The 24105-nt window shown below is 35.5% G+C and overlaps 1 protein-coding gene across 1 annotated transcript in view; it reads right to left on the bottom strand.

The window, feature by feature from the left end:
• The window catches only part of CRPPA (CDP-L-ribitol pyrophosphorylase A), a 106381-nt gene that overhangs the window by 57733 nt on the left and 24543 nt on the right, over positions 1-24105 (bottom strand). The window contains exons 3-5 of the mRNA XM_064704418.1: positions 23705-23854; positions 9819-9923; positions 2515-2560 (exon numbers count right to left, since the gene is read on the bottom strand). Of these exons, the coding sequence (XP_064560488.1) occupies positions 2515-2560; positions 9819-9923; positions 23705-23854 (301 nt within the window). The remainder of the gene's footprint in view (positions 1-2514; positions 2561-9818; positions 9924-23704; positions 23855-24105) is intronic.

The following is a 24105-nucleotide window of genomic DNA, read 5'->3' on the forward strand; positions in this document are numbered from 1 at the left end:
GGTCAGAGCCCTTAGTACCCAGCACCCTCCCAGCCCATGCATCCAGTTTCTGGGCCATCTCTAGAGGACCTTGACAGCATGCAAGGCAGCATTTAGGGAGCTGGTATCTTGCAGATCTACTTGACAGTCATGTAGGATTTCCCCCTGAGGCACTCTACATGGCACAACAAGTGATAAGCAAGAGCACATCACTTACACAAGAGCATGTAGTGATAGGGCAAGTGGGAATGGCTTCAAATTGAGATTAGATTAGATTCAGATTAGATATTAGGAAGAAATTCTTTACTGTGAGGCTGGCGAGGCAGTGGAACAGGTTGACCAGAGATGTTGTGGATGCCCCATTCCTGGAAGTGTTCAATGCCAGGTTGGATGAGGCTCTGAGCAACCCAATCGAGTGCAAGGTGCCCCTGCTGATGGCCATGAGCTTGGAACTAGATGGTCTTTAAGGTCTTTTTCAACCCATTCTATGATTCTACAATATAACACCATATAGTGGGTTCTGAACTCTTAAGAAAAGCAGACACTGTGATATAGCCAATTACCCAGCTTCTAGGAAAGGCCTAACTGAGCATGCCTAGGCTTGTTGGGATGGTTGCCATTCTCTAAGGTGACCTGTCCTTGAAGGTTTCCCACAGGTGCAGCACAACACAGCAGAATAGAGCTAATAAGTTTTCTTCTGTAAAACTAACAACCATAAGACAAAACAAGGCCATACAGGGGTACATCAGGATGATGCTCCAACGGACAAAAATACATTCTCCCCTTAAATATGATTTAACTGTGGAATGAACTGTGCATAAATCATCTGCCTAATATTAATTTACATGGTTCAAGTGTCCACTACCAAAATAATTCATGCTATAGTCACCTGAAGGTATGAGATTTTAAGCCTTTTGAAGGGCACAAAATAGATAAGGCACAACTTTCAAACTGCTGTCTTGGAGGACTAACAGTGCCAATTCAAAACCCCATTAAAGATAATTAATGATGTAAGATAACTCTGTTATGCAGTGTCCTAATTTGCTATGAAGGATTCATTATACCACTTGCATAACGAGCAAAGAACACGTACAGCTTCTGCTTCCTGAACTCATGCAATGCAGCAAGAAGCAAATCTAAACTTCAACAATCTTAAAGTACAGATTGTCTTAGAGACCACCATAATAAGACTACTGTGGTAACTGAAGCAGATATATTGCATGCTGGCACAGCAAAGGGACATTAGATAAGTAAAGGGATTAGCCTGATTGACTCCCATGAAGGTCTTCATTTTTACTTTCAGCTACAAAAGTTTTTTATTATAAGCATTAGCTGAAAAAGATTACACAGCTTTAAAGAAAAAGAAAGCTGATAACATAACATATATATATATATGTGTGTGTGTGTGCGTATGTCTATATACATGTGTATATTTATATATATATAAACTAATGTAACAACTAATCTCCTTTAAAGACCTATGACATTACTGAAGCCCTTGTATACACAGGAGCATGGAAATTCATTTGGATAAAGGCTAGTTTTGTTCCAAGTTTGTAATTTTTTGACCACTGAGGAAGACTCTGGCTCCATCTTTACTGGAACCCATTGCTCGTCAGAACCAGAAATTTCCAGGCTTTCCACTTCTATCTTTTTGATTTGTGCCTGAAAAATTCAGTTAAGTAGTTGTAACAGGGCATCTAATGTGAAATATTTGCCCACTATAATAATGAGACTGAACAACTAGCCAGTCACTCTCTGTGACCTCAATAGCACACAGGTTTTCCTCAAATTTCCTTAAACATTTCTCTGGAAAGGAAATTATAATCCAAAGGGAAGTCCCTTTCTCTTCATCAGTTTCTGGGGTTTTATCCCTCAGTTCTCAACAAGCAGTCAGGCAAGGGTCCCCTGAATCACTGCCTATCAGTTTACAATAACTATCTCATTGTACAGTATTTGAGAATTCTTCCTTCCTACATTGTTTTTTTAGAGCGAGTCCCCCTAGATAAAGGCTAAATCCAGTCTTAATGTTAAACTGGTATGAAACCACCTGGGAAAAAAAAAAAGGTTAACAAACTGTTCAACAAAATATTTAGAAATTAATGAAATACCTCAATATCACATAACTGCTATATCAATTTAGGCAACAACTGCCTGTATGTAAAACAATGAAGAGCCCTAAAGAATTAATATTTCATTTTCACGGTACTATGTAGAATAGAAAGACGAAATATATTCAGAATTGACCTGCAAATGAAAGAAAAAAAATTGCTTATTCCTTATAAGGCACTTCAAAATTAATCTCTATTTGACTGTAATGTACACAGTCTTTTATAAGGTTCTGTATTCTGAGAGAAGTAAATAAAGATAAATATGCCTAATAGAAAGATACCAGTAAACAAGCTAAAACAACTTGCCTAAGCACATTTTATCCATCACATAACTTTTCTTAAAGACATTTCAAACTATCATACACAAAACTCTTAATTAGAATCAGGAATATGCAAAGTGACAGTCACAAGGACAAACACGTACCCTTAATGATTGATTCAGCTGCATACAGATCCCGCTTGTAGGTCACCTAAAGGACAGACAAGCCTCATTAGATTTAACACAGCAAGAAGGAATGTAAAACCAATAAAACAATGCCCTGAAGGCAATTCTTTACATTTTAAACACCATAAACAAGTGATATTGTCAATTTCTTAATTTTAGTAAAATATCACCGCCAATTTATGAGAACAGAAGTTGCAGAAACTACTGGAGACTTGAGAAAACCTCTTTCCCAAACACTTAGATCTGCTTAGAACTTATTTGAAATCTAAAAGTATTTTCAATACTTTGGAAAATCATGAAAACATATTAATGCATCTATTTTTTTACACATCCACTGTACTCTAATTTTACTGCAAATAGATTAATTTTTAACAGGACTTGGGAACAAATTTTTAACAGGAGTTGGGACACATTGACAGCCAGGGAGAAACCTTGTTATTGCTTTTACTAATAGAGGTGCAATCCTTCAGTAGTGCAATACCGTTACTGTTAATGAGAGTCCAATTAACCAGTGGGAGTCAGTGAGACTACAAGGAAACAGTGTGAGCTTTCAGAGAATTGATAAACATCAAATTCTTCTTGAAGATATTAATCAGATCAAGTTAGATGAACAATAAGATGCTGAATATTTACTTGGTACTTGCAAAAACACCCTTCATAACTGTCTTTGTACCCTCATGAAGGCTGACAGTCACAATAATAAACTTTGCAAATAAAATAACAGAGCATTAAAGTCAGCATCTACCCAGGACATTGGCAGTCTTTGCCAGCAATGTCTTCACAATGACAAGCAGTGACTTCAACTGACATGAGTATTAAATATTTGTATTTGCTTTTACTGTAAATTCATTTTATGCTAGATAAAATTTTACTGGACTTTCTGAAATTTTTTTTCTCTTGAATCTGAATCATATTTTTTCTTTCTTTTTGAAATGAACTGAACAGGATTCCAAAAGCTTTAGTGCTGCAAGGTAAATCTTTCAGCAGGACACCACTAACAGTAGCAGCATCTTAGTCTCTAAGTGATTACTTGATTTTAACATAAGGATTCTTGTATCCACTTTCCTTTCAATCTCATAAATTAAGATCTGGATTATAGTCAGACACTGATGAATAACATCTCATGATTTCCCCCATGCATTATATTATTTTAAAATGAAAAACTAACTTACTTCCCTACAGTTTGTCCTGGAGGAGGAAGAGCCAGAGAATTAATCTACCCTGATAAATCTTTGGAGTCTGACTTTACATACAGACATGTACATTACTACTTACTGTTGGGAAGAATCAATATCTCAAAATTAGATTTAAGGCTAGAGTGAGCAACTGAGTGACTGACTTTGCTGCAAAGTTTCTATTCACCAGATTCTAGAGGGCCTTTATACTGAACTTTCAGTAAAGTGAATCAGATTATAATCTCAAAACCTATCAAAAAACAAGACTAAAGTCTGTTAGAAATGGTCTCATACCCTAACTTTAGTCTCTTTGAGGTGCAAAAATATTTTTCAACAGTCTGATCTAAAAAAATGATAGGTGCAGTCTTTGAGAAAAGCAACACAGGAGAATAAAAACTTAAGAATAAACCTTTAAAAAAATCTCTTCTGAAATTCTGAGACAGATATCAGTAAATGGTTTGTTTTGTAGAAAAATAAATCAATGAAGTCCATATCACATGCTTCATTTGTAATTCTTTCCAAATCTTTAATCCTATAAGATAATTTCAGATACAAGCTCCTATAAGTTTCATGAAAATTGGAGAGTTCACAGAAAAACCCTTCCAGACACCATCTGCAACCACCCCTAAGCAGTCAAGGAGGGAGAATTTCTCTACACCTCTTTCAATTTGACTAAGATGTTAAATTCAATTCCATAAATGTTCCCTATTTATAACAGTTGCACAAAGCTTGAGCCCAGATTCCTCCATAATATTCTAGGTGCACTGGTAATACTTGAACATCTCTTTTCTAATTTCATATTTTTGTTTCTCTGACACACAGTATTTTGCCCACACACAGTGTAAACTTCCTGTCCTCTGAATGGGATGCCTATACTACATTTAAAGTCACTGCCTTCCAAGAACAATTCACTAAATACGACCTACACTTCATTTGTTTTTAACATCAGTTCTTTATATTTAGCTGCAATGAAAAGCATACTCTTTGTTGAAAATATTTTCTAAGTAATCCTTATAAATAGGTTACTTCTCATCAATTACATTTTTATTTACAGATCGTTAAATCTTTGTCTGCAAACTTTATCAGACAACTGTTAAATACCTTAGAGACAATAACAGTTTCTGCAGAAACTGGTGAGAATTCTCTTTCGAAATATATCAATTATCTAATTTTTCATCTATTTAATAAGAACTAGTACAATTACAGTCATCCTATTTTTAATTAAGACGTCATGCAGTAACAAGTCAAACTTCTGCCAGTTGTATGTTGTATCAGCACTACCATCTTTATCAGCCAAGATTACAGTCTTGTAATAAAGTCTTGAATCAATTTCACAAAATAAATAAATTCCATGTTGGCTGACATTAATTACTTTAATCCCATGACTCTTTATTGATCAAGTTTTGCCTGTAGCAGTGCACCCTTTTGCTTTGTTGATCAATATCAAACTCACAGGCTCCCAATTACTCAAATTCTCATTTTTTCATGTGAAAATATTAATTTTCATTTTGTCCTCTTGAACATACAGTGATCCAAGATTTCCAGAATGTTATTGCTGCAATGCAGCATATCACTAGGCCAAATATTAAAACTCAACACAAATACCTCACATTCACAAAATATGAAAACATGACCTGCTTAAAGCCAAGTCAGAACAGTCTTACTTATTAAATATCTCTACTTTTCTGTATAATTAACAATCTATTGTACCTTAATAAAGCCTCAAAAATCAGCAGAGGAGTTTGTTTCTCCATGTCTCTTTTTTTGTTAATTGTCAGACTACTAGTTTTCACTACCTAGGAAGATGTTGTTTTAGAAGTTATTCCCCAAAATTACTTCCATGTGATGTTTAAAATTCTTCTTCAAACTGATTTAGTTTGATGGATGGTTCCGACTTAGAAAAATGTACATTAAATGCAAAAATACAACTCTTTACACAATAAATACAAGGTTATGATCACACACACACAAATGTACTGCATTTTGGTTTAATGAAGTTTTTCCCCTCTTATACTACATCATACAGAGCTCCTTTGTATGAGATAGTTTTGTAGGATTAGAAAATAAACTGTTGTTTTTTAAAAATAGTGAGGAATTTTCACTCTGTCAACATTGTCTATTGTCTCAATTTTTAAGAAGTGTTATTATACTGAATTTTTTATCTAAAATACACACACACCCACACTTTAGAGTACAACAAACACATTCTGTCAGTTAATTTTTAGACTACTTAGAATATTTAAAGTAATTTTACTTCCAAGGTATCAAACACAGAGAAACGGATAATGTGATGTTGATAGAGACTTTATGTTTCTTTTTTTTTTTGCCATCCTGATCCCACGTATCTTATAATTAGCTATATAATAACTATCTTTAAAATAGAACTTATGAATATTTATAGCACTGAAGTAATTTGAATTACTTGGTTGTTTTCACTACAAAAAATTATTTTAATTTTGTAATTTGTTCCCAGAAAATAAAAAAACTATCTCCTACTTTAGCTCCAACAATGACTTTGAAATGTTAAACTTCCTAATGTACAAATGCTCAGGTAGAATAATTAACATTAATTCAAGAAGATTATATATAAACACACATAATTTTCCACACCTTTGCATCATTTAATGTTATGAAGGTTGTGCACCTCATGCATAAGCTGAATTTTTACAATTATCTGATCTGCTCTTTAAAAATTCATGGTCGACATAGGATGAAACTGGTTTTCAATACACAAACTGTTAATTAACTGCAGTCCTCCTGCTATGCATGCTCTGAAACTGCAACTGAACAATGATTATTTATTTCAGTTCTTATTTATCTGGATGGAACATCTCTTTGCCTTGTGTTGAAAATATAAGACTGGAGCCATTGAGAGAATATCAGTCTTTGGCATATGAAATTTCATTTAGCTCAGCTTTAAAAAACCTATCAGAAAATAATAACAATAAATTACAAATGATGGTATTATGACAGCTAAGGAAAGAAAATTGTTTTTCTGAGAGTTGATTAGTAACAAATATAGTTCCAAATAATTTTTTAAGCAAGTATCACTTGAGGTAACTGTAGTCTTCTGCATTTTATGAAACTGCAGACCAAGCATGACTGTTCTTTAATGCTCCTGCTCTAGGTCACCTGACAAACATCTCAGTACAGAGTGACCAACACCAGGTGCTATTCAAGAAGGAGCTGCTCTGCTCTGTAGGCTCTCAACTGAAATAAGTATTTCCTGCAGAAACAATGTAATATTTTACAGACCTTGTCATTTTTATGCCTTCCATTTTTAATGTCTTTACAAGCCACAGAAGACATCAACAAATTTTAGCTACAAAATTAGGGCACAGGATGCAAGAAGGTACTTCAATGGCCTGGCACCAGCATCTTTGTGTTCATGTAAAATATTCACTGCTCTGCACAGCCTGCAGCACAGTGCCTGCACATAAATGGGTGCTCTTGCTACTGTCACACTGCACAACACTGTCAACACAGAGACTGTGCTGGGTTGACCTTGGGTGGATACCAGGTACCCACCAAAACTGCTCTGTCATTCTCCTCTTAAGTGGACAGGGGAGAGAAAATATAACAAAGGGCTCATGGGTCAAGATACTGGCAGGGAGAGATCACACAAACCAGACTCAACTCAGGGAAATTAGTTTAATTTAGTTTAATTTAGTTTAATTTATTACCAATCAAATCCAAGAGTAGGATAATGAGAAATAAAGCCAAATATTAAAACTTCTTCACATCACCCCTCCCTTTTTCCCAGGCTCAAATTTACTCCCAATTTTCCCCACTTCCTCCCCTCCAGTGACACATGGGGATGGGAAATGGGGGTTGCAGTCAGTTTATCACACAACGTCTCTGCTGCTCTTTCCTGCATAGGGAGAGGACTTCCCTTCCCAGATGCTATCATTTTCCAAATGTTTATAGGCCTCTCTAAAGTCCAGTGCTACTGCAATGGATCCCACATGCCATAAAGTTTAGAGCATCAGGATGTTTAACTTTTTCATAAACAGTGTTGGAGGTGACACTGACACTTCAACAAGTCCCTTTTATAACGGAGATGTGCACAAGTTCAAGTCCAAATGAAACCGGGGACTGGTTGCTAGTGCTATTCCTTGGGGCCTGATACTGGGGACAATACAAATATCATTTTTAACAACCTGAGAAAGGGGAAATACCCTCAGAAAACTAGTAGATGATAACAAATGAACAAGTATCCATTCAATATGCTCAATGATCCAACAGTAACTTAGAAGGCTCCTGAAAGCCTGGAGAAAGAAGCTGAGAGAAACTTTGTGGTCTATAACAAACATAAACACAGAATCCTGCATCAGGGACAGAACTACCCATGCTGATGCTGAAATACAGAAAACAGCTTTAGAGAGAAGGACCTTCTGAACTGAGCATGAGTTAGCAGTAGTACTTATTACAAGTAATACAGGGATTATTTCCCTGTATTTGGCCCTTCAGAGAACACTCCAGAGTACTGCTTTTAGCTTTGGGCTCCCCAGTACAACACAAAGAGGAATAGGAGGAAGCCAGTAGAGGGCTGCTAAGATGATTTGAGAGAACTTGGCTTGTCCAGCCCAAATTACAGAAGATAGAAGGTGGGGAAGGGTTAATTAATGGCCATAGGGAAGAATATATTGGACTTTTCTTGCAGAGCTTTCTGTTGGCCTTTCTTCCTTTTCCAGTGCAAGAGGGATTAAGAGAAATGTTGATAAAATATTATGAAAAAAGTCCCCATATAAGGTGATACTCATTAGAATTGTCTTCCCCAGAGAGCCTGAGAAATCTCCCTTCTTGGAGATATTCAAAACTTAGCTGGACAAGGCCTTGCACTGCCTAAACTGGTTCCACTTTCAGCAAGGTGTAGGACTCAATGACATCTATCTATTTCATTCAGACTTTAAATTATTCTGTCATTCTAAGCTACATTTATCAGCTGGAAACCAGTAGTACCTACAGATAACAAAAAACCAGATGAACACTCTAATGAGCTAAATGAGCATTAGTGGTGTATTTTGCTGCCTTTCACATAAGTACCATGCTTTGCAATGCAGAAGATGAAACCATCCAAAAAACTGTCATGTAAATACGCATGACATAATCTGTCCCTCAGAAGACTAAATAGGAAAACAGACCATATTCTATTTCAGAATGACTATATATCCCCAACAAGATATCAAAATAAATTCTGCATGCAACCAATGCACAAGTAAATTTTGCTGTTGAAGTGCATAGGAAACTTGCACTGCAGATTCAGGAAACTGCCTTTCTTTTTCATGAAAGATTTGAAGATTTATGGTTATACTATTAGAAATAATGTCTCATTGGAGGAAATTTACTGTCAAAGACAGATGCAGTGATTTAAGCTGCTTCCAGCTCCTTCAATGTGGTAATGAATAAAATAAAATAAATAAAATAAAATATAAAAAACTTTAAAACTGCTTGATGCAACAGCTACTAAAAATGAATAATGTCCCACCATCCAAATCAATGACATGCAATACTTTGAAGTAGAAGGACATATGCTTTGGCATCTGTACACACAGCTGCTTTGTCACTCATCAGGAAACTAACAGATTACCAGACAAGGTAAATGATGCTTAAATATATGTAAAAGATTATTTGAAGAAGTCTTAAATATTACAGTGTTACTGAATGTAATGAGCCACCCTAAAAATAAAATTGTTGATAGCCAGTTATTTGCCATGAGAAAAAAAAAAAAAGTGATGTCCTCTCAGGAAAAGTGGAGGAAAATAGACAAAAGATCTAGAAATAGCATGAGAAAGCTCATATCATAAAAGAAAATTCTTAGTTTTGGAGATTACAGATTTACAGATTCTCAGGCCATTCAAATACCTAGATGTTTTCCTATTTACAGGAAAATGCTGTCTTCATTGATTATCTCAAGTAACATGTGCCCAAGTCTCTCTACAATAATGAGCTGTATAAAGAGACGAGACAAAACCAATTCTGAAAAATGAAATATAAAAGCCTAAATTACAATTGAAAACACATCTGAATTTTTATGGTAATATGCAAATTTTATTAATTTTAAATAATATATATATACATATAACTAGATATTATTATTGTCTTTACCTTCCAGAGGTCAGCTGTTCCTTCAACAAGTTTGGCATTTGTTTTACAGTATTTCAGAGCCAGATGCAAACATTCAGTTCCATAATCCAGGTCATAGTCTGTACACTGTAGTAATTAAAAAGAAAAAATATACTAAATTAGTCTTAGATACTTCTAAGCAATAACACATTTTCTTTCATTAATGAAGCCTTACATCTCAACAGTCCTATCCACAGTAACACATCTGTATTAGGCACATAGGTTCAGTATGGATTAGAAATAAAACCATTCCAAGAAGCTTATGCCGAATTGTGGCTATTGAGCAAAGTCCTACAGAAGTAAATAAACACTTTATAAGCACAGATTAATTCAGTTAGGTGCTACAAGTACTTTGCTAAACCTTTACATTGTTAAATAAATGAATGAGAAGTTACATGAATAAAAATATTCTTGATGGAGTTGAGAGAAGCCTCACTAATACACACCACTGACCTTCCAGTGACACACCTTTAGAGTACAGGAACAATTTAATAGATGAAGAAACATGACTCTTCAAGTGCTGTTTTGGTTATTGCAGCATCAAAAAAAGGATGGTAGTAACTAAGAACCTCCATATTCCTTATGTGATCCCCTCTATCTTTTTCTCCAGTTATCTGTACAGAAAATAGCAGTCCCATGCTGCTACATGAGCCTTACTGATTAAAAATAAAACCAAACCACACCAAACAAATGTTTAGCTATCTTTTAGTCATCTAGAAAAGATATTATTTTCTTGACACACCCTTCCCAAGCAGTTTGGCTTCCTATTGATACTGATTATAAGAACCTCATTAAGGAAAAACTGAGTAGGGAGAAGAATATCCTGAGCCAAAACACAGGTGAAAAAGCAGGAACTGGGAGCTTATCAGTCAGGACTACCTCAAGATGAATTAGCCTAGGATAAGGAAGTTCTACTCTATTTTCATATTGCTAAATTAGCAGTCCATCCAGAAACACAAATTCCATGTAACAAGGATAACGTAAGATAACATCTTATATTTAAAAAAAAAGGAGGAATTTCAGAAGATCACAGGCTGGCTCGCCCACTGTCCAGTCTCTATTTCAGAGTGAATTGTCAACAATAAGTAATAATGAACAAGGCATTAATATGTTCTTACTTTCCCAGAATGCTCCCTTTGCCTCCTATAAAGCTATTATTCTGCCTTCAGAAATCCCTATAATAAAAAGTCCCTGAGGGACACATTGAACCAGAAGCAACTGCCTTAACAGCACTCAGTGAATCAAGGGAAAACTAAATTTACCCAATTATTTTTTGAATAGCAGCATTTTTTAGCAACTGCAGCAGGGAGTATCTCATTCATCACTCTTTTCATCACATGCTCTGGTATTCTGACAGAAAAACCACCTTCTCAACTCTTCAAAATATTCCACCACATCTCACATCCTTCCACAGATAAAGAGATCAATATCTATTCAGTCATTTCATGTGTGGAAACTACTTTAAAACTTTGATCAACCCTTTTGCCCTTTTACACTTAACTATGAATTTTACCATAATATCCTTCTACAAACCTTCTCAGTTAGCCCTCATCACTGCTATGAGGAAAAAAAAAAAAATGCACACCTCCATTTCCTGTTTCAAATTGTTTATGAACAAAATAACTGCAGAAGTCTCAGTACACACCATCATGCAACTCCAGTGGTGATTTACTGCAATGAAAACTGGTCATGCACTTGACCTTGTGTCTTATCTTCTAACAAATAGTCTACTCTACTAAGTCTCAAATCTTTAAATTACCTTCAAGAGTCTTCAGTAAAAGCTTCTGTGAAACATCTTATTAATGCACTTAGGTTGTTATCACCTCAATCAACCTCAAACAAGATGCCAGTGAAGTCCTTAAAGAATGACAATTAGCTCTGCAATACATAACCTTTACTTTACAAACAATTTCACCATGTCAAATTTAACCACATATCTACAAATTCATGTTCCAAAGATACTGTGCTCAATAGTTTCCAGTCCCCTCCAGGATTCTAGAAACCAAAATTGTCAAGCATGTAAAAATTTCAGTGGATTAAAGAACCAAAAGAGAGTACTGCAATACAACCTGTCATTCTATTAATTCCTGAAGAAGTTTATTAAAACAGATGAAGAAAATTTTTAGTTTCTATTCTTGTTTTATAATGTATCGGTGAAATTCAAGAAATTCATTGGCATTACACATCTGAATTGCAATACTCATACACACAGACATCCTAGAAAAAACCAAAACTATCACTTTTATATTATTTAAATCACTGAATTCTGACATTTTAATTTGCCAGTCAACTTAGAAAGGTACTTTAAATGTTATTGCTCTTTACAGTTTTTTAGCTTGAGTTACAAAACAAAATGGACACAAGAACACAGAGTAACTTAAAAAGGAAAGATTTTCAAAAAACCACTTTGGAATATTTTTATACTAAGCAGAAATTTAAATATAGAGGATACAAAAAAGGTCAATAAAGAAGACAAAAGAAGAGGGAACTCCATCTCCAAAATACATAAAAATGCAGTGATTCCTTAAGTAAAGAAGATATAAAGTGCCAGTAAAACCAGAAATGGCCTACTAACTTTCAATTCCAAATATTTATTACTAAAATGATTCCTTCTTTCACTTTTTTTAAGGAAAATTTTCTGGTAGAACACAAAAAAATTTCCACTAATGTGAACAACATACAGACTAAAAAAAAACCATGCATTTTTATTTTTGCTTCAGAATGGAAGAGAAAATTTCAGGAATAAATTCAGCTGTGAAGAATTTACTTGAAATATAACATTTTTAAATATACAGGTAATTAATGCAACTAGGACAAAACTAAGCAATTCCAACTTTTTAGCAAAGTATTAATCACAGATAATTAGTAGGGAGTGGAGAAGTTCCATAAATGGGCTGAGGCATCTTGAGCGCATTGCTTGCTTCAAGGGATGAAATATGACACAAAGCAAAGTAATAATTAAAAACATATTTCACTAACACTTGTATATCATGACATTTACCACTCTAATTATCTGTAATTGTTTCAACCTAAACATATTGTCAGAGTGTACTGTTCTCCAAGTCTGATACACTGATGTCAGAGGAGAACAATGAAATGAAGTAGCAGCACAAGGCCAGCTGTTTATATACCATCTCATGCTAAACATCTTCATATGTGAAATTTTAAATCCATATATTTAAAGTGCAGAATTCAAAAGCTTCTATACTGCCCTAAGAAATTCAGTTAACAAATTAAGCATTATTAGAGAGCACCTATAAAAAACGTCCTGCATCAGGCACAGCATCACCAGCCAGTCAAGGGCAGGGATTGTCCCGCCCTGCTCTGCACTGGGGTGGCCTCACTTCGAGTGCTGGGGGCAGTGTTAGGTCACCTCAATATAAAAAAGACACTTAACTATGAAAGAGTTTCCAAAGGAGGGCAACAAGGATGCTGAGGGGCCTTGAGGGGAAGCCTTGTGAGGAGGGGCTGAGGTCACTTGGTCTGTTCAGCCTGGAGAAGAGGAGACTGAAGGGAGATCTCATTGCACTTACAACTTCCTTACATGAGGAAGCAGAGAGGCAGGCACTGATCCCTTCTCTGTGGTGATCAGTGACAAGACCCCAGGGAATGGCCTGAAGCTGTATCAGTGCAGCTTTAGGTTGGATAGTAGGAAGTGGTTCTTCATCCAGAGGGAGGAATAAACTCCCCAAGGAAGTGATCCAGCACCAAGCCTGGCAGAGCTCAAGAAACATTTCAACAATGCTCTTAGGTGGTGGGACTACTGGGGATGTCCTCCGTAGGGCCAGGAGTTGGATTCAGTGATCCTTATGGTCCCTTCCAACTCAGGATATTCTATGATTCTAAGAAATCCAGAATACTTGTGAAGAAAATTCTTACTGACCCAGGTATACAATCATTCTCATTCCAAGACTTCTGTATGTAATTCGGTGTACATCTAGATTGAACTAACAATACAAAAATCTTTTTAAAACTCTTACTCTTTCTAAAGCCCCTTTATTACTGAAAGCCTTTTTAACATAAGTTTGACAGTGTACAGTTAACTGAACTTGACATGCACACATAGCTTTGTGAAACAATAGACATAGTTTAAGTTTCAGACCACAGATTTGAAATGATGGAAACAGCGGGAAATATTGGCACAAAACATATCCACAAAAGAAAGAAAACATAATAGTTTAGCTCTTTAAATGACACAGAAGGAAATATGTTACTTAAAAATGCCTTTGTACTGTTGAATATTCAAAGGCATTCTAATAGGTAGCTTTGGGGACACTTTTTTGTGGGTAATTTTTTTTGTTTGTTTTCCAAGAGTGGATATTAGAATAAAGTGCTACAAGTGGAATGAGATACAGATTTTAGCAATACACAAAGTCTTCTTCCTCTTCCCCCAAATTTGTTTGAAAACATTTTGAAAAATAGTACTACTTCCTAAAATGCAAGGTGTAAACATAGAATAAGAGGTTAGAGAAAAGAGCAGCTATGCAGCCTGTGTCTCCCTGGTATTTAATTTACTGTATCTTTATATGGGAACTGGCAATCATAAAACAGAACCAGCACAGATTAAAAAAAAGGTTCAATACAGGACTGTTCTTTTCTTATATTTTCATCATTCCTTAGTTTATAATGACACAAAACAATATTCTTTTATGCATGAACTAAAAGAAAAATTTCAGATATGCTCCTTTATACAGGTATCTTTAAAGCCTGTGTAGAGACAGTGTTTTCACTTCCGTAACCCTTGACTGTGTAATCTTTAGCACTTTTTCCACTGTCAGCAGCCTATCCATTTTATTCTCCCATGTAAATCCATTCAGTAACAATATCAGAACACTTGCCCTTAAAATGCATAACTAATCAACAATAGCAGAGCCTTAGGATTTTTCCAGATCCTGGCAAATCAAGTTTCCATGGCTGAAATGCCAGAATACATCATGAACATTCATCATCAGGAACATTTTACTGAGTTAAGAAAAGAAGTAGACACAAACTCTCACTGAACCTGAATTGGCCCATTTTTATAATATTTTATAAAGATTTTTTTTTTGCCATGCTCATTACCATTGAAACCAAAAATTGCTGAATCCAACAGTGGATTTGCAGACAGTACTCAGTCTACATCAATATGCCACAGCGAAATGAGAGACAGCAGAAGCAGCAAACAGAAGGAGGAAACATGAATGAGGAAACATTGAGATCAACATAAACCAGATTATCTCATCTCTGAAACTATTTTTACTGTAGTTGATTATTAAAACTGTTGTGACAAACATCCAGATGCAGTAGTAGTGAGGAGAACAAAGATAAAGAAATTTGCTCCCTAACAGAATTAAGCAAGCCTTTTTTTATACGATCTGTATATATATCCCAAAATCTTTCAGTGCAGTAACAGCAAGTGCCTTTCCTGTACATGCCATGATTTCATGGCAATCTGCCATTAAACCCCTGAACACTTCCTGATTGCTCATTGCCATACTTTGGTACTCATGCAGCTTCCAAGTATACTAACTATACACACCCATATTTTAGTTACAACATGAAGAAATAAGAAAATGGCAAAAATCTATGTGACAAGAGTAGCAGTCAAAACACTGTGTTAGGATTCATTGTTTACACTTTTTAAATTATCTTGAGAATTGGAAAATACTTGGGAAGCAATTATTTGGACAAGACAAAGACAAGAAAAATCTTGCCCTCATGTAGAAAATACAGATTATTTACATTATTCTAAGAATATTTGAAGACATAATTGTTCACATTCTCCCAATAAAGAGATTTTTAAATACATCACATTATAAAATTAAAAAACCAACAGATAATTTAATGAAGGTTGGAAGCAAAGGTGAGCCAAATTCAGGCCAAGCTAAAATGCACTTTTAAATTTTAAAATTTTTTAACAGATAAGACTGTTCTTGGAACAATCTACTTCAGAAAAATCACCTCTTGAATTATACAAGATTTTAAATGGTCCTTTTCCTTGCCTTTCAATACACCAAACTGTCAATAACATGAGTTTAAAATCACTAGCTTCACTACCTTGTCTTCTTTGTTACTCTCAGAACAAGCAGCAGATGACAATTTAGGTGGGTGGTCTCCCATACACAGGGTACCAGGACCCTCACTCAGTATTCAGCATTTTCTGAGCCTGTGCCAAACAGGTGATTCTCATGGATACAGGATACTTACCAGGGTAAAGCCAGTAACACAACAGTATTCTCATAATCCAATCTAACTTCCAACTTGAATATTTGCATTGTGTCTTCTTAGCATACACCTTCCAAATTATATCTGAAGACAAAATGTCTTTTCACTGCCATAGAGATGCCAAATTTCACCCATGGAGTGGAAGCTTTGCACCACTGCAGCAAACAGTTCCAAGAGCTAATATGTGAATTTGCAAAGTTCTTTGAGATCCTACAGGATGAGGAGTGACATAAAATGGAAGTAATTATCCCATTAGCAAAAACCCTTTTTTTTTTTTTCTTGTGCAAGGCATTAGAATCTCTCCAAACATTCTTGTGGCAGAATTTAATTAGGGCAAGGTGGGGATCCAGACAATATCCTGGCTCTACCATTGTGCCAAAGAACTAATCAAGCACAGAGCTATCTAAACTAGCTTGGTTTTCTCCAGACCACCAATCTAGCTTCACTTTTTGAATAAAAGAAAGCATTACTAACAAAATTTATTTTAGCACATTTACCCTGAAAAGTATTCTTTAGAATTGGGTAGGCTTTAAGGATAGGAAAAATTATTTATTCCTCCCTGTTCCTCAGGGTAAAGTTGTCAGGTTAAAAAGATGCTGGATGGAATAGCATATCTCTTTGGAAAACATCTCAGTGTTACAACCTGCAGGATATAAAAATTAGGATATTCATTTAGGTGAGGTTGACAGCACTGTACAACACAGTTGAACAACACTCTGCATGCATCAGCCTGACAATGAATGGAGAAAGGCAGAACCTCTGCAAAACTGCCTTATTAAAAAAATAGCGCCATAGCAATTTTGCATCAAAACAAGAAAAAAATTATCAGCTTTCAGTGCGCATTAAATGGAACAGGACTCAGGTTCTACTGAAGTTCCAAATAAACAGTTCTTTCTAAATGTGACTAAAACAAATCACAACATCAAAGCTGAAATAGACCACAAAAATGAAAGGGTGCTGTTGATAATGTGAAATTTCTCATGTAAGAAGAAATAGATTACCTAACATTTAGTAGTACACAGATTTCCTTGTCAAACCATTATATCTAAAATCCTAATGACCTATGAAAAATCAGAAATGCTTCCTTTTTGTAAGATTATTTCATATGCTTAGATTGTACATTGGAAAAGTCACAGATATTTGCCATCTTCATACAAGTAGTACACTGATAATTAAAACCAGGGCTAGGAACTTCAAAAAACTATTCTGCTGAGTATTCAGCTAACTTGGACCAACCAAGTAGGTAGTTACACTAAAACTGTAAACAGATGGAAGAATGATGCCTTTAAGACTGCATACGAATACATTGGTTTGTAATACTGCCTTCATACAAATCATACTACAAGACAAGTCTAGCCAGCTCTTGCCTAATTCACAAATCACTTCTTGATTTAGTATTTCAGAATACCTTTAATGAGAAGGAAGAATACCTATAGACACAAACTAGAATGCAGAATTAGGACAAATACAATAATGGTGTTACATGGCATATATTTATAAGACCTGAACATATAACTATAAACTGTAAAAGCAAAGAGGGTGACCAGGGCCTGGGGATGTGGAAAAGGAAGTGGACCTATGCACACACAGAGCATTCAAAAACTGCAAAATCACTTTGAACAAGAATGAATTTTGAATATAAATTATCATCCTTACAAGACAATACACTTAATAAAAGATTCCTGATTCTTTTTTAAAAGACAAAGGCCAAGAAACAACCCAGTACAATTTACAATAAAACATATATTCTATGTGCTATTTGTCATATGTTTCAAACAATGGTGATCACTTTTTCAGCACTTTTACACTACAAAAATGAACAGCTCTGACCCATACCACTAAGTCAGGATGGAAGAGAATCAGACAAAAAAATGATCCCCAACTGAATGCTTACAGGAGATAAAATATTAAGTTGGTAAACCTTCGTGACAACTTACATGCCTTGATATACACAAAGTTTCATGTCTGGTGAATGTTAAAAATAAAGGTTGAGGTGCCTTGAAGATTCAGATATCTTTAGTCTTGGTAAGCAGATGAGCAGCAGTTTTTTCAGGATTCCAGCACTAGAATTAAATGCCCAAATTTTGTCTCACTTATGTCTTGATCCTTCAGTCCTTTTTCAGAATCTGACCCTTTCTCCCAAAGTTGCCAAGGTTTTAGTCAACAATTTGTCTACTACCGTTCATCTAATCACTTCTTGCTCCTGGCAATAATAATTTGACAGACATTGATGTTTTTAACAAAGAATGAAGCCACAGGAAAATCCCCAAATCAGTCTAGACATTTTGCCTCGAAGGACTTTGCCTGACCTATGCCAAAATATTGCTAAACTGCTACAGCTGACTCCATTTCCCTGCTACAGAGGATACTAAAATGCTTCACACATGTTTGAAAAAGAATGCCAGTAATGTTGTGCCCTTTCAAAAAGTACTTTAGAAGTTTACAAAATCCACATGGAATACACTCCCTATTATTTACATACAGAAAAGACAATACTTTGAGCAAATACTTTTACAATGGCCCTAACAACAGCCAACTTCCTTTCTTAGTCTGGCAAGATCTTCCCTGAACATTTCTAGGGGTTTGTTAGAGGAGAACCATTTTAGGATTTCCTTTTCTTCCACTAATGACCAGGTTGGACAGTTCGCAGACTATCTCTTTCCCCATCTCCACCCAATCCATGGACATCTTGCAATGATTTTTTTGGGGAGTGGAAGAACATCTGCCTCCCAGAATTCAGCATCAAAGTATGTGAATGATTCTCTCTGACACACTATTGTTGTGTATCTTGTCATTACTATGTTTATATATAGCTGTTCTCTCCTATGCAGGCAGATGTTGTAATGGCCCATAAGTAAATGTAATTGCTTAATATTCAAAGAGTGCTTAATGTTGGCTATGAAAAGTTACACTAATTCAGTGTAGCCCCAAAAAGTACTAATCCCTACATATTTTCTACACAGATTAGATAGAATGCCTAAGATCACAGTGATCTGTGTGGATATCTGTAAGGAGGTTACAAACATGAATCAGAGAAATATCTCTAAACATGTTGAAGCTCATTCTCCTTCAATGAGTATTCCTGCTTCCTGTTCCTATTTTTTTTTCACTTCAGCTTCATTGTTCTGATTAGCTAAATATAAACTTCCATGCTCTGCAAAAGGTCTACTATGGACAGATGATTAAACTAACTATACATGTAATACAAACACCCCACCCTCCCCAAAAAGTATGTAATTCCTGCAATAAATTTCCACAGATATAGCAGATCTTGAGGAAAATTGTAAAATAATGTATAAATTATCAGCAGAACAAAAATGTGTACTTTTTAAATAAGATTCTTAAAAAGCTAACCCTTAATTTTGAATTAGTGATCAGACTTTGCCACATCACTCACATATCAAGGATTCCTGCACACAGCATTCTAACATATCCTGCTCTGTTTTCAGCTGTTGGTAACTATTCCCTCTCACAAGGTTCTTGGCTTCCCTGGACTGGTGGCACTGGTGAGCAACTCTCTGGTATTCTCCACACCCGTGCTGACAACTCCTTAACCATTGCATCATCTCAGCAGGGCTGTTTGTTTGCATATCTGACATAGAAACTGGTCAGAATCTCCCACCTACCCCAGTCCTCTTCTGCTTCCATTTTTGGTTATTTCTCTTCCAGATCATGGAAGGGTAATGCTTTTTAAATGTTGCTGTTACCTTTCTTGCTTTAGCAGATAAATTTCAAGTGTTCAATGCTTTGAGTATTTCAGCCTTTATGTACAGTAGGTGCATTACTTTGTACAGAACACATGACATGACACAACACGATGCTTTGTGTAAAAGACCAAAAAAACCTTTGAGATCTTTGTGCATTTCACAATATGTCAAAAACAAGTATTACAAAAATCAGTCTCAGCCTACTCTGATTAAAGGAAAATGGTAGTCTACCTGACTTCCTGATACTCTAATTCTTTTAAAAGGTACTGCTCCAGGGAACACTTGACTTCTGGTAAGTGAAGTCTTTCCCCCACCCACCTCCTCCCAGGCTTGCAGGCTCATACTCCACATTTGTTCCTATTTAAATTAAGAAGTGGAACAGAAACATGAAACTACCTTAAGCAAAAATGAACAAGTCTGGTCTAAGGAATCTATACCTTATTTGCTATCTTTGGATAGGATGGATTTTCAATTAACACTTAAACTTTCTTGATTTTCGTTGGGATTGATAAAAATAGAAAAAAAACCCAAGTATTTTTAAAGATTAGGAAATTGTTATTAACATAATAAAATAAAAATAATTTTTAAAGAGTTCAATTGGCTGATTTTGCCCCAGATAGTTCAGAACTGAAGTAAATCATAGATTCTGCCAATTTTTTGGAACTTCTCCAGAGGTTTTACTAGTTATTAGAGATTTGCATGTTTGGTTTTAAATTTTTTTATTTGTCCATTTACTATGGTTCATTACATTGTGCAGGAAAAGAGAACTCACAGATTAGGATGTAGCAGAGCTAAGAGTAGTGATGTAACACCACTAAACAAATTTATATGTCCTTTTTATTCCCTAAACAAATTTATATGTCCTTTTACCTAAAATCCCAAGGAAAATCCCAGGCTAACATAAAGCCTCCCACCTGCAAGACCCCCACACACTATAAATACAGTTCTTTCTCCCCTTGCAGTTATTTGCATTGGTCACTTGTCCACCCCAAGCCAGATACACATTGTACAAATAAAATTGGTAACTTTTATAAATGTTATAAAGCTTATAAATTGTATAAATTTGAAAGTTAATAGTTATCAAGTCAGAAGTCTTGACATCATAACAGTTAAAGCAGAAAGTAATATGTGTCTGAACAAAGATCTGTTTGGAACACTTGTTTTAGGCAACAGGGAAGATGTAAGACTGAAAACTAAATTAAAAGCATCACAATGAAATGCAGGTGAACAACCTGACTGAATTCCTCAAAATCTGCCCTGGATTTTTGGCGCCAAATGTGAAGGGGATTCCCTGTAGTACACATATATTTTAAGATACTAGTGAAAATCAAACTTTTGATATTTGTACATAAAACTAATTAGAGGAGATTCAACAGGGCATGTATTTTTCCCCAAGTCACTACTATCCTTTTTTTATTTGAGCTAGAAATGGAAAATGTTTTCTAAGGAAATTACTTAATTTGGTAAAGATCATACAAATATATTTTTCCATATATTAATAGTATTAATACCTTACTCTGTTCTAGTTCTAGATAAATTTAAAACAGCTATAAAAGGAGAAGCACCTCTCGACTGCCCTTCCCAGATTGCTATCAGAGAAGAAGAGCCAAAAAACTGCAGATAGCAAAGCTGTAAGGGTCAGGTATCTGACCTTTAACTAAATTTTGTAACTTGTGGTAAATATATTCAGATATCTTACACTCACAAACATATCTGGAAGTCAACAGTCTGAACCTACCTACTCACATTTGACAGTGCACTTAAATAGAGATGGAGTTTGAAAGCAGTATTCCACATTACCACTGTGTAACTGCAAAGCCTGTGTTACTCAAAGCACTAATTAAAATGGACAGTTTCTTTCCAAAGAATGCATGTTTGACTGTTGTTTTTCTCCACACTGTTGTTGCATAAAGGTCACAACTGTATAAAATACACAGGCATGGGATCATGGTCCCAGGCAGAGTCAGCCAAGATGAATTCCATTCCCAGCTTTGTGAATGACTTGCAACATGACTAACAAAATTAGTTTCTCGTCTTTGTCCATCTGTACAATGGTACTTACCTTCACCAGGCTATGGGAAGTGATTATGGATACCTTAACATTTAGAAAGCATCATAAACTGCATCCATTCCTACAAAAATCTGTCCTACAGTAGCTTGACTAGGTTTTTCAGGACAACGATTATCTGTCTTTTTTTATTTGTCTGTACAGTTCCCAGAACAATAGGGTCTTAATCCTTGACTTGGACAGCTAGACACCATTGAAACATAAATTATTAGGAAACAATATGAGTTGAGAGATTTTAGCAAAGTGTTATACTTCCCAAGGGTCCAGGCACAGAGCATTAAAATGACCAGAATTTAGCCGAAGCAAAGGAAACTGGGGACAAGAAACCATAGCCTTGGTTGCTTCTAACAACTTTGGTGGCTTGTTCTTGAAAGAGCAGGGATACAAAAAAGAAGACTGATGGAATGCATATGTGAGAAAAAAACTATTCAGAGGAGCGCAGGAACTGCAAATATAGTTGTCTTTTTAGTGAGGCATTTAGGACAAGAGCTTTTTATGTATTTGCCAGCTCTACCGTATTTGCAAATTATAAAAAAACATGGTAGAAAAAGTACTGGGTTGTTTGGAGGGCGGAGGGGAAGGTGGTTGCAAGAAACAGCACATAAACATGAAATTTGCCAAAAGATACACACATCAAAAAGGGTTGTATAACCAACAGCAGCAGTGGTTTCTTGAGATGTGTTCTTATGCACATAGAGGATACATTACTTATAAGTATACCCACTACATTCAAGGTAGAATCTCAGAAGTATCAGCTGTGTGTCATATACTAAGAACAACCCCCTGCCTCTTGTCAGAAGCAAAAAGGTTGAAGCCAGTCCAATCACTTGAGTAGCTCTTCATTTTGGATAGGCCTTCATCTTCAGCATTTAATATCTTCAAGTATCAAGGATAAAGGGTATGACATAGAATTTGTGCCAACATTTCTAAGGAAAACAATTACTGAACAATTAAGTAACAGCTTCTTCATTGCCTGTCCTCACATTTTTCTCTTGTTAGTGACTTCTAAGCTTTGTACTCTCTGAAAGTGAGTATCAGAAACTTGGGCTTGTTTAGAATTGAAAGACTGATGGGAAGCATGACTGTCAGCATGAACATGAAAAATAATTGCTTCCCAGTGACAAATGAAGAAATGCTCTGCTTCCAGTCAGTCTGGAAGATACCTGGACAGGCAATTTCCACAAGGTGATGAATGAAAAGGAAGCAGTGCTGAGACGAAAGGCTGGAATGTTTCCAGTAAACTGTGAATGCAGGGTGGGGCAAATGAAAGCAGTCTTCAGGGCAAATTAAGGCAAAAGAGTCAGGGTTTAATACATTACCCACAACTTTAATTTTCCTGAATAAAGTTAATTTCAAAGTAATATATTAGGAAAAAATGAAAAATTACAACAGAGACAAGTAAACTATTTTCAGCCACTTATCAAAGTATGTAATACACATGCAACAAGAAACAGAATGAACATTTACCTATATGTAGCAAGTTATATTATCTCAGTATTTTAGAACAGACTGTATCCCACTAAATTACTATAAAATGTCATTATTACACTGTGCATCCAAAACCCTTTGATACTCTCAGTCAACAATACTTTATACAGACACCTAACTTGAAACATATAAACCACTCATTTAACTATTTAATGCACAATAATGTCTTTCCAGCCATTTAGACCTATCACCCACCTTGTATTTAAAAGGTAACTAATCAAAAATTTGAATAAATTAGAATGATAAGCCTTTTCTAAAAGACTCAGAAGTAATAAGCATACAGTTTGATGTAATCTGAAAGAGGTTCTGAAGCTCTACTCTTGAAAGAAGAGAAATAAAGTTACCTTTTTCTTTAACTGCAGTAAATGGAAAAAAGGTCTTAGAAAGCCTTAATATCTTACCTGTTGGTATGCTTCATAGATTATATCAAACAAGAAAGCCTGAGGCATTTCACTTGCTCTGTACCTGGCACGTTCCAGTGAGTGGTCCAAGCAGCCATCAGCAGCAGAGGCAATAACAGTAGAAACTAAAGGACGAATTGCTCCTGCTGCCTGTGGAACAAAACACAATGAGAGACCTAAATGTTATCAATATTAATTTATATCACAAAGCTTTTGTCAAAAAACCTTGAAAATTATTTTTTTCCTTCTTTGTCTTTTCCATTTGTCATAATCTGCAAGTCATGCTACTTAGTCTGTATGAGACTTTCAAGATTAATGTAGCAATGGAAGACTGTATAAGAACACTTCAAGGGAAAATTTACCAAAAAAAAGAAAGAAACCATAAGCCCTTCATAAACATC

This window comes from Zonotrichia leucophrys, chromosome 2, assembly GCF_028769735.1.
Source record: "Zonotrichia leucophrys gambelii isolate GWCS_2022_RI chromosome 2, RI_Zleu_2.0, whole genome shotgun sequence".
Taxonomy (NCBI): domain Eukaryota; kingdom Metazoa; phylum Chordata; class Aves; order Passeriformes; family Passerellidae; genus Zonotrichia; species Zonotrichia leucophrys.